Here is a 12,566-nt window from a genome sequence, read left to right on the forward strand (position 1 = left end):
TATTCTTTATAAAAGTTAAGACTGCTCCTAAAACACCTTGTTTAAACACGCCCCCACATGTCTATGTCACTGTGTGGGAAGATTTGCATAACACTGCCCAAATGTTCACACAAAGAAAGAAGGCGTAACTTTGATTCTTGCTGTAGTATTGTTGCCGTTGCCATGTCGTGAAGGTGCTGTGTTTCATTGTGAAAACGAAACTACTTTGTTTGGCCTTCCAAAAGAGGACACAACTAGAAATCAGTGGTTAAGTTGTATTTACAGCACTGTTCCGGAACAGTTCAACCCAAATATTCAGATGTGAGCAACACATTTTACGGAGGACTGTTTCCTGATCCTGGGAGAGTAGACTACAATGCCGGTGTTCTGATAAATAATGCTGACTCACAGCCAGTGTGTACATTTTCATATTTAAAGGATTTGCCACTGATGATTCAAAGCGAGTTTTGAGCAGTGTAGATTAGCCCTTGTTGTTTGTTGTTTCTCCGATCACAAATGCAGACATGGTTATATGTTTACGCGGCACGATGCAACGCAACACGTAAAAAAGAAAGTATAAGTCATTATAATCAATAACTATGTCCCCACTGGATGCTACAAATGCCTAGTTTATAATGGGTCTTATTGGTTTTTGTCTCGTCGCGCCGGGACACGGCATCACAGTATGGTAAGGGACGTAACATTTCCGTCACACGCTTGAGTTATTCGGCCAATCACAACGCACTGGATAGCTGACCAATCAGAGCACACCTCGCTTTTCAGAAAGGCGGGGCATCGAGGAGAAACAATAATGTACAGTATGTTGAAAATAATGTGTTTTTTGAACCTTAAACACATTTCATTACACCAAATACACAAAATAATGTTCTTTTTTAGCAACGTCATATGACCCCTAGCATGGTGGCCCTCATGAAGCAACCTAATATATCTAACCCTGACACATGAATTTACATAATTTCATATGTAATTATTTATATTGGTGAAGAATAAACCTGAATGAATGAATGACGTTAGTACAATTTTTTGCGTTTATAATTGCATGGATTAAATGGATAAAAGCTCTAAAAAGCTTAAAAACTGTGCAGCTTTACTCTAAATCATTTGTGTATGCAAATTACATTTTAGCATTCATATTTCTATGCATCTATGCAATTTGGAGCCATTTATCAAAGGTCTGAAAATTAAAGATTACCGATTAAACTCCATAATTATAATAAATATGAATCCAAAATGAATATTAATCGTTACATTGCATTTAGTGTATAAATTTTGCCATTTCATGCACTCCCTGCAAATAAAGCACATGATATTAACTTATTTGCACCATGCTTTTTTGTTTAAGCTCAAGGGGGGGGGGGGGGAATGCTAAATTTAATGTACTATTTAGCATCATTATTTTTTTCCCCAAAAAATTTGGTTTGTTATATAATTTGTTGTTTGAATGAGCTTTAGACTGATTATGATCCTTAATACACTACAAAACAGAATTAAATGTATGCTGCGGGCTAACATTAAAACAGCAGAGGAAAAAAAAAACTTTTAGTCTAAAATGTAGTGTGCATCATGAAAATTGACTCCCACATTCACTTTCCAGAATATATTGGTCAAAACCAACCAAACATCTCTCTGTTTTTCTGTACTCAGCTGGATAATAGAGCATATCCTACTCTCTGTTGTGATTTTGAGATGATTCCTCCTGTTTTTGTAAGGCCAGTCAACATTTTGTGACTATCTCCCGCTGCATGCGTGAAATTTCATTCTCCAGCGCTGAGGCCTCTGCATCTCACCTCTTTATGTTTCTTTAAGGCTCAATAGGGGATTCAGGGTTAGCCACAAGCATCTTTGAAAAGTGATGTGGTGGGGGTGTGCTTCTAAATATAAAACTGCATATTCACATAGTCCACTGAGTAAAAAGAGCTCATTACAGCACACAAAACAATAGGTGCTCTGTGCTTTGGGTGAGCGTTGTCTGAAGGTAAAAAAGACAGGGAGAAAATGAAAAACAGGCACTGCTCAGTTCATATTTGAGGTGACAGTCGGCTAAAGGAACTCATAGTATTACTACTGAAAGTGCAGCAGTCAGAGTGTTTCCAATATAGTACACACTCACAACATAGCCAGTGAAATTCTGCAGAATTTGGAAATGAAGCAACCAAAACAATATCCTGTTGCTTGTCGCTTGTCACAGTTCTGTCCGGTTAACACAAAAACTGGGCTGTTTAATCACATTGCATATGGTTAAATTTTGTTGGAATTGTTCTCAGTAAAGTCCTTGCACTAAGAATGATAACTAGATAACATTTTGATAATCGATATTCTGTGAAAATAGTCAAGTCAAGTCACCTTTATTTATATAGCGCTTTTAACTTGTCTGCTTGAACTGTATAATTGTTCCCAGCACTCGCAGGGGAGTCAACACCACAAAACACCAAAAGCAGATAGTTTGAAAAATATCTGAAAAATGTAATCCACACGAGGAAGAACTAAGGCAGAGGAGAAACCAGGGGACCTCTAGAGGCATGGAGACAAGCTACAGGAGGTAGGATGCTGACAGTTTAGGATTAGAAATTTTGACTATTGCATAGTGCTAAGTATAAAACACATAGCAATTCTCAAAAAAACACTCAGAACACCTTAGCAGCTGCAAAGCAATGTCTTGCCAACCACCCACAACACCCTAGCATCGTGGCGGTGAGTTTGGCAAGCACCGCTCACATTTTCTTCAGTGTTATTTTTGTAATGCGGTTTGGTTCCACTAGTACTGCAGAAATTACACATTTCAACTCTAATGACCCTGATTCAGTGGTTAGTCTGTACATATCTGTTTAAATTTGCATACTTGTGCACTAGTCTATGCCATTTTGTAGTAGTGTAAGTAGTATGTGTGTAATAATGTCACATTAAAAGTTTCAATCATGTTTTAACAATCATTTGTAATTGGGAATGTATGACCAAATTAGGTAGTGTGTGAATGCAATACATAGTTTTATATAAATGAATATTTATTAAAAACTTGAAAAACATTAATAATTGATGACTCGAAAATGTAACATTAATGAAAAAAAAAAAAAAAAAAAAAGGAAAAACATTCTCAGCCGAAAACATCCAAAATTTGCAAAAATGGAGAATACAAACTTAAAACAAAATTATCACTCAAAAAGAATAATCAACAAAATACCTGTAGCCCTCAGTAACTAAACACAGACTGACTCCATTAAACAAAGTACATGTATACTGGCAGCCAGAACCATTATCCCACAGGCAGGGACAAATTCAAATACAACATTTAACATTTTCCCACAAACATAAAGTCTAGAAGAAAGATTGTATCCTAGCATTCAAAATAAACAATCTACTCTCGTATGCAATAAAATAAATAATTTACAGTACATTGAACAGGAAAATATAACAGGAGCAACTCGCTGCGTTGTCCCTGAAACACCAAGTCCAAGTTAAATGTACGGTCCTTTCATGACCGTGCGTGTTCTTGTGGTATCACCATCCTATCAACATCATCATGACATAATTTTTTCTGGTGCTCCAAAGTGAGTAGTCACATGGCATTTGTGTGGCAGGTGATTGCTGAAAAGCAAAAGTACATGAAACTAAGCAAAGATGGCAGCAAGCAGACTGTATCCCTTCTAGGGGTCCTGCGCCAGCCAAGCAGCTGTCATTGAGATGAATGGGAATGCAAATTAATATATCTTTCCAGATATTTTGACCTTCTTGGTAAATAAATATTATTTTAAATACAAAGATAAGATATGTCTTTCTTGTAGAAAAGCAGTGACAACTAATTATTATTATTATTATTATTTTTTAAATTGTCACTGTTATTGAAGACTCCATAATGACATTCAAAAAGATAAAAAATAATTAATTGTTCTGTCTTAATTGTATGCAAAACAAGGTTCACATTGTTTTATTGCAGAATGCATTTTTTTCTTTCTTTTCGTGGTGAATTTCTGGCATTTCATCACTTGCAGCCATTTTCATCCACGGCACCTTCACCACACAGGAATGCGAGGTACGTAATCGCCCGACAATTGAACCTTTGTTCATATGTGACCGCTCAGGGATATGAAAGGTGCAGGACCACACTCACAACATAATTGGCCGAGCTGATGATGACCGAACAGGCTTGGCACACGTATCGACGTTATTTTCCGAGAGATATATTGCAACTCTGTTACAAATGTTACTGGGGTCAGGCCACCTGCTCAAGTGTCAATAAGACCCTTCATCCAGCATCGGCAGTGAGATATCACCTCTCAAAATGACACTGTGCCGTCTGCTTTTCCTTCTCCCGACTGTTATGGCTAGACATTTGTCAGTGGTCCCTTCCCCTCTCTGTATACACTCACATATTAGAGGCTACTTAACTCAGCACACAAGCTGAAAAATGAACCTTGTCATTTGGCCAAAGGCTTGTTTGTGATTTTATTAGTCACAAACTCTAGCACAGAGGTGACTGGATGATAGATGCACATGCTAAATACAAGCCCAGCTTTTCTTTTTTTTTCAATCCCCCAACAGCAGCAGAATTTCAATATGCACTTTTATTAGATTATTACTTTAAAAAGGGTTGCCCACAATTTTACATTGTTCTAATTATGAAAATGTTTGCTGAAAAGTAAAGCCGGTAAGATTAAAAATATAGTGAATATTGTATTCTCTTTGTATCTGCACAACTTACTAGTGATGTAATGTTTATTATATTTTTTATAAACTTTTTTTATTAGTATTAGATCGATTAGTGCATAATGCAAAATACACTTGCATTTATTTATTTATTGTTTGTTTGTTTGTTTGTAATGTCAGCAATTATGCTTGTAACCAGCCATAACCAGTACATTTTAACATAATATACAATTTATTTATGGAGAAGGGTAAGAATAACACTTTTATAGACAGCCACAAGCCCAGCTTTTCTTTTTTTTTCAATCCCCCAACAGCAGCAGAATTTCAATACGCACTTTTATTAGATTATTACTTTAAAAAGGGTTGCCCACAATTTTACATTGTAATTTCTAATTATGAAAATGTTTGCTGAAAAGTAAAGCCGGTAAGATTAAAAATATAGTGAATATTGTATTCTCTTTGTATCTGCACAACATTTTTCCAGTTTAACGGCGTTAAAAATATTTAACACAGTTAACGCAGGGGCGGAGCTAGTTTTGGCCACCCCACTCACAGCCGCTGCTTCTGTCTCTTTTTTCTTGACAAGAATTGCATTTATTTAGACACGGAACATCTTTACGGCCACATCAAATGGGAGACTTTTCAGATGCGCACTCCACTTCACCTCAGCGAAAGGCAATTGCCAACCGAGTGCGGAAACGGTACAGGAGATGAGGAGCTTCAGTAGAACATCATTCAACTGCGGTCAGATGAGATGTTGTCAGGCCATATGTCAGTAAAAATTAATTCTCCTGTTCTGTCAGCCATTATACTGTGCTCGTAGCGCCTGCTCTTCACTTGCACGCACAAATACGGCAGTGCGCGCTGTAGCCTGTATCATTTCATATTAAAGCATGAATGAAACTGCGAGCATGCGTGTCAGATCCGTGTCACGTTCAGCAGCGGCAGCTCTTAAAGTATTAGCAGCCAAATAACCTAATAACCCAGCTGCTGTGATGCCTGTTAATCAAAGAACAAGAGGAAAAAGAGGAAATCAATAACTTTTGCATAGCTTTAAGGATGCATCCTATATTGAATTTAGTGTTTGATAACTTTATTCAATTTCTGTATATTGTCTACTTGCTGAAGGGAACAGGTACTTTAAATATGACATTTATTATAATGGATTTATGTGAAGATTGTTTTAAGTTCACTTAAATTAGAAGTTATTTTAAAGGTGGGGTAAGCAATTTTTTAAAAACGCTGTAGAAAACTGATTTGGGCCGACAAGCAAAACAAACTTGTATCCAATCAGCAGTAAGGGGCGTGTCTACTCATGATGTGGAGGAGAGAGCTTTCAGTGCACAGGACAGACATTAGCGAGCCGAGCGACAGAAAGATAGAGATGGCGGATAAAAAACAAAAGAAGGTTTAAGGCAATGAGGCAAGAAGTAGGACCCGTGTAAATATCGGATCAGCTTTCCAGCGCTGGAGAGAACTTAAGGAGTGGAAGGCCTGCGATTGGACGCCGAGGTTGCTTTGTTTCTTCTCGATAGGTGAGTAACACAGAGTCTGCGCCGCAACAGCTAAAGTCTGTCTAGTACACTGGACGCGTCAAAGCAACCGTTGAAAATCATTAGAAATTTATGTCAATACGTCATGAATAGAACGCAGCAGCAGTTTTCTGTCGGGGATTTGTCGTGTCATGCCGCTCCGCATCCAGTGTAGACCATAGATATGTATATATATGTATATATGTATATATATCTATGGTGTAGACAGCATCACTGATTATAATGAGTTCTATAGTATTTTGTGGCGCCGCGCCACTCGCGTCCGGTGTAGACACGGTGTAACATTGGTTTTGCTGTTTCACAGAACTAATCGTTGCCTGGGTTGCATACGTATGTGTGGGGCGGAGCTATCAAAATAGGGGCGAGACACTTTTGGGTTAGGGGCGTGTTTGTTTTGGTGATTTCAAATGTTAACATTGGCTAACAGAAATCACTTACCCCACCTTTAAGTCATTTTAAGTCTAATGAATGTTAAGATTGACAGCTCTCAATTATACTGTAATGTTGAATGGCTATAGTCAATGGTTAAATATTAAAAAATAACAATTTCCTAGAGACATCAGTAGTAGTGGTATCACTGATATTCGCCTTCAGTCATAAAAAAAGATGTCATTAAACAAGCATTAAAAATGTATTGTCTTTATGTTGCTTCTACATTAATTTGAAGATTGACTGTGAAATTATTGCAATATAAAAGTATATTTAAAAACTTTAATGTACCGTATTGGCCCGAATATAAGACGACCCTGATTATAAGATGACCCCACTTTTTCCAGATGTACCTTTTGGAAAAAGGCTTTTTAAAAACCAAATCTTGTTTTTTTTCTCAGTAAAACACATTTTGTCTTCAATTATTTTCATATTGCATATTTTTCCTATTTTAATTTTTGTTCTGAAAGTATGGTAAAAACTGGTCAAATTTACCAACAATCACATTTAAAAAATATACACTTTTTGATATACCATAAAAAAAAGAAAAACAGGTAGCCCATCTGAATTAGGACAATTAGGCTATCCATCTAATAGTAGCCGCAATGGCAATGGCATAATACTTCAATTGACAATATTACACTCATATATCATACAACTTTACCAGCGTACACTAACATAATGTGAAAAAGACTTTTAGGAAATCTCAACTGGTTGGAAACCATCCATTATTCACTGCATCACTATTTCTGTGAAGCTGCTTTGAAATAATCTGAATTGTGAAAAGCGCTATGCACATAAAATGAACTTGACTACCTTCCAGCTGTGTTTATCGTTAGGTGTTTGAATGTTTAGTCACATTCTTAATGTTTACTTCCCACTTGTAAGACTGGTTGTCATTGATTGACAGAACAATGTTTTGTTTGCTTGTTTTTATGATTTTCAGTACTTTCATTTCCGTATTTCTGTTAATCATTTAGAAAACATGCTTATTTATATCTTCAAATCTAATCAATTGCCTTTATTGCCTTGGTGCAGCAATGAAACTGTAACCTTTAATGATTATGGGATCAGATTTTATATGTTGATGATGGTAAGGTGAATGACCTAAGTGCTCATAATGACAATGATGACAGTCTCAGAAAAATCAATGCTGGGGTCTGATTTGCTCCTCCACTCTGACACATTAATGTAGGGAAGAGTATTGCACTGTATATTGCTGTGTGGACACTAACCTTCACGAAACACACTTCATGTCGCCTAACCACAGAAGACTACAGAGATGCATTTGATCTTACCTGTCATATGAATGGCATTGAATAAATAACCAACAGAATCTGAAAAACTGAACTGAACTTAAGACGTTTCAGAGATTTTACAAATCGTTTTTAATACAGAAGAATCTCTGCATACTGCATGTCTTATTTGTAATGTTGTTTATTATCAGTTTTCATTAACCAGTTTGAAACACTGTACTTGGTTTTAGGAGATGGTGGGGAATTAAAATCCCCCAAGACCAAAAACAGAATGCTTTGAAATGAACTACTACATCTTCTTTATTACTCATTTTGGTGAGCACATTTGCTAGTGATTGCAAGATTGCTGTTGAAGGGAACTTGCAATGACGTTTCCCTTTGCAATGCTGCACTGGGGGCACAAGCCAATTTTAGTATCAATATCTAAAGCCTTGTCTGTCTGCAATGCAATTAAAAACTCAATTTTGGTAGAGCTTTGCAGCCCACGATAAATGGAACTGTCATCCTTGAATTGTTCTTCCGATTGGTAAAAACACACAGAGGATAGGCTATGAGTGCCTTAGTTAAAAATCTCAAAAAAGACTCAAAAATCTCAAATAATGTTATAACAGATGTTGAACTGCATTGAAATGATGTGCTATAGATTAATGTATAATTATAACTTGATATTGTGCAGTGATTGGGTTGGGACAGGGCAAAGTTACATGCAGTTACACAGTACACAGACTTGCACAGTACTCACTTGTGTAAATACACAGTATTGAACACTGCAATATAAAGTATACTCCAGGGCAATCTTTCCACATCATCAATCTACAATAAACGAAATTACATATCTGGAGTCGAATGTGTTCAGCACCATGGACAGCAGCCCAACTCAATAATAGCTGCAATATAAAAGGCTCATCGTAACAAAACACAAGGTCTCTTTGCTGAGTCCACAATCATTATTCTCCTAATTCATTAACACTATTCAGCAGTCTGTGTGAGAGACTGTATTGTGTTTTGTGGCATTGACACAGTGCGCATTCCTGTATTCCGTCTGCCATGTTATTAATTGTTAGTCTATGTACACATGCGTCAGATGGACGTCTTTGGTCATCGCGTCGCTTCTCGATGTTTTTCTGTGACGCGTTGCGTTTTAATGTGACGTGTCAAATTGCGAACTTTTTGGAAAGACACATCGACAATGTTCCATTGTGTTGCATCAAAAACTGATTTGTGATAGCTGGCGATCCGTGCACACACGTCAAACGACCATATGGTGTTGGTCTCTATGTTGTTTGGGCATTTGTGTCGCGTTTGAACACCCAAGGCTCAACTCTTAAAAACACTTTTTTAAAACCCTTTTAAAAACACTTTTTTTGAAGCCGTTTTCTCTCTTTAAACCCAAATTGTAACGTGACTGCTTTACATCACGTCGTTGTTAATCCAGTCGCTTTAAACATGGGATCTACTTGTATTATTGAGAGAAACAGCCACTTTAAAATGCTATGGAGAAAGTCGAACAGTATCTAAAAAAAGGCAAATAAACTAAAAAGACTGATGAAAAGAGGAGAAAACGGTCTTGAACCAGCATATATATTAAAATATTTTTTAAACTACTCTTGACCACCTTTACAAGAATGTATCAAGTTTTATTGTACGCTTATTTATTGTGTACAATTTAGTCTAACTTGGTTCTAAATGTGCAGGCGGTTGTTTCTTCATAACAAATGCTATATTGATTAATTTTAAAAAAGGCATTATTGGCCTGGTAATGATTAATAGGCTAGTCTTATTATAACAAATGCTAAAGTTAAGAACTATGGTACATGGCCTTCAGATATTCCAAAAGATGGCATAGATTAAATCATTAAGAGCCTGATGAACTGTTAAGGAGTAAGAAATAATATCAATATAAGAACATTTTAAGTTAGATTGACTTCCCATGGCATGTTGAATTAGAACAATTATGTCAAAATATAGCCTATAAGTGACTAAATAATATACATACATATATATCCTATGTAAACAAGTAATTGTTAACTATGATGTTACTTTATTGCACCAACTTTGCATAGATGGTATACACTCTAAAAAATGGTGCTATATAGCACTAAAAGCAGTTCTTTGGCTTGTAATCATAGGGGAACCACTTTTAGTGCTGTTTAGCACCTATTTTTTACAGGTGCTATATAACCTTTGTCAAATGGAGGTGCCATATAGCACTTATAGCACATATAGCACTCAACAATGGTGCACCAATCATAACTCATCCATGGCTCCCAGCATGCATTGCGACATGAATATATTATGCAGCTGCATTGTCTTATTATTTTCTTTTATTCTTACTATTTGCTGTTATTTTTGTTGTGACTTTTTACTGCCTTGTTTTGTGATGTTCAAAAATCATATCAGAATTATCAGAATATTTTGTCACCATTGCTGAGGTTCTATGCATGACAGAATTGAAATCTCTTTATAACCCATAATTCTAAAAGTGGTTTATACAATTTTCTCACATTGTCACGTAGTATTGTAGAACTGCAATAACATAAAACTCATAAAAGAACTACAAATTTTGATAAAATGCAATCCAGCGACTCATACGCATGAAATGATTTTACCATAAGTTCCTTGCCATCACATATGCGCTTTATAAACTCTATTGTAACAGCCAAAGAGAAACGTATTTTTTAAACTTAAAATTAAAGTCAAGGATCAAGAGGCAACTAAAGCGAACACTATTCACCAAAACGGTGAGTTGAAAAAAAATAAAAAACATCTAAACCTTAATTCTCAATAAAGAACTTCTGTTTTAAAGTAGAACTCCAGAAATAAAGTCTAACTGGTCAGTAATGTGTGAAGTTGCTGTTGCGGTTTGTGGAGAGGTCCTTTTTTTCTGAGGTCAAAGGTCTCGTGGGGGCCCTGGAATATTTCCTTATGGGGGCCGTGCTATATAGCAACCTTAACCACTCCAAAGAACCGCTGAAGCACCGTACAGGGGCTTAACATGTTCTTTATACGGTAGTGGTGCTATATAGCACCTTAACCACTCCAAAGAACCGCTGAAGCACCTTTTTTTTTAGAGTGTAGCACAAAAGACCATTTCACAAAAATAAATATATATGCAAACAAACAAATAAATAAATCTTATGAGTGAGCATGACCCCGGACTCTACTAAAACAGTTCACACTTTAACCCCCCCAATGCTGAAACCTAAGCCCTTGACGCTACGGTGAACGATTCCTAACAAAGCGATCGATGGTGCTCAATTTAAAGCGCTTCAGGTTACGCGTCAGCGCCTTCCTTAACAATACCATACGGTCTTCCTTCCACGTGACCCCATCTGCACCGAACGCTGCATGTAATGCCAGCAGATCCAGTAGCCTATCATTAAGACAGCGTTTGGTTTGTCGCGTCGCGTCACTGCATGGCGACATAGATCAGTAGATTGCGTGATAATAAATAAATGCACTGCACTCACCTAAACACATCAAAAGGCTGCATGCCTGATCATATCAAATGTTGCGTTTTAATTAAGATAATTACATGCTTTGAGTAAACTTCACGAACCCTTGACATGGTGCTGCTGCTGAGGAGGTCATTGAATGTGATATTAGCCGGTGGGTTTCCACTTTCCTTCTCAATGCATTTTGATTCTTTCATGACGTCTCAACCAGATGCATGTTCTCGTGAATAGTGAGAATAACCTCAGCTCAGATAGAATGTAGGCTATTACATTGGGCTAGTCATTTCTAGATTGGCATTACAACACAAGACCATGCAGGCATGCGTTACATCAGCTATAGCTATATTAACTGTACTTAACAACACTTGAATGAATGACGTTAATTATATGAATATAATAGGCCTATAATGCAACAGAGAAATTGTATTTGCTTGCAATATACAGTATATTTATTTATAACATAAAACATATTATAATGCACTGTAACGTTTTATGGGCAGATTTAACTGTTTATAGCGTGCATTAAAACGCATTACCTTCATTAAATAAATATTTACGTGTTATAATGCATTATAAATGTGACTCCGTTAATTCGTGAACAAATCTGAAAGCTACTATAATGCATTATGAAAAACCTCTATAACGCATGCATTAAATCTACAGGCCTCATAGAAAGTGTTACCAAATCTTCTTCTTCAACGTCAGTTCAAGTTTGATCAATATCGCCCTGCTGGTCCAATTGGAGGAGCCGCTCGCACTCACTCTGGATGTGATGCTCTCAGTCGCCTCGACCATCTTCAGCACCAGTCCCTCTCTCTCTCTCTCTCTCTCTCTCTCTCTCTCTCAGTCTGTCTCTCTCCTCACATGCAGAAGAATTGTTCTCCATGAGTCGCTCCGCTTCACTCACGGCTGGATTTCTGCGTTTATGATTCTCCTCAAACAGTTCGTTTTCTAAGGCTTGATTTTTGAGGCAGGGGCGAAAATGGCTCAAAGCGCGCTGCTTTTTTTATTATGGCTATTCGGCACATCCATCGCTGCCTTCCCCAATCAAATCAATATCGGTGAGTCCGTCCGGATATGCCTGACTTCTGTCGATGTCTGGTTTCGATGCATATGCATGTTTAGGTGATATATGAAGACGGTATTATTGCGCGCGGTATTAAGTGCACCAATGCAATCTAAGGAATCATCGCCAATGATACCAAACAGAATTGTCATAAATAATAAAACGG

The 12,566-nt window shown here is 37.0% G+C and overlaps 1 protein-coding gene across 8 annotated transcripts in view; it reads left to right on the forward strand.

Annotated features, from left to right (window-relative positions):
* The first annotated feature begins 12,153 nt into the window (after positions 1–12,153).
* Positions 12,154–12,566, forward strand: part of gria3b (glutamate receptor, ionotropic, AMPA 3b) — a 134,481-nt gene continuing 134,068 nt past the window's right edge. For 5 of the 8 annotated variants that reach the window (XM_016251361.1, XM_016251362.1, XM_016251360.1 and 2 more), the window contains exon 1: positions 12,154–12,395. In XM_016251361.1, coding sequence (XP_016106847.1) covers positions 12,317–12,395 — 79 coding nt within the window. In that variant the 5' untranslated portion in view covers positions 12,154–12,316. The remainder of the gene's footprint in view (positions 12,396–12,566) is intronic. The other 3 variants (XM_016251356.1, XM_016251358.1, XM_016251357.1) reach the window with 2 other exon arrangements.

The sequence above is a fragment of the Sinocyclocheilus grahami genome, unplaced genomic scaffold (assembly GCF_001515645.1).
Source record: "Sinocyclocheilus grahami isolate Dianchi unplaced genomic scaffold, SAMN03320097.WGS_v1.1 scaffold1040.1, whole genome shotgun sequence".
Lineage (NCBI taxonomy): Eukaryota > Metazoa > Chordata > Actinopteri > Cypriniformes > Cyprinidae > Sinocyclocheilus > Sinocyclocheilus grahami.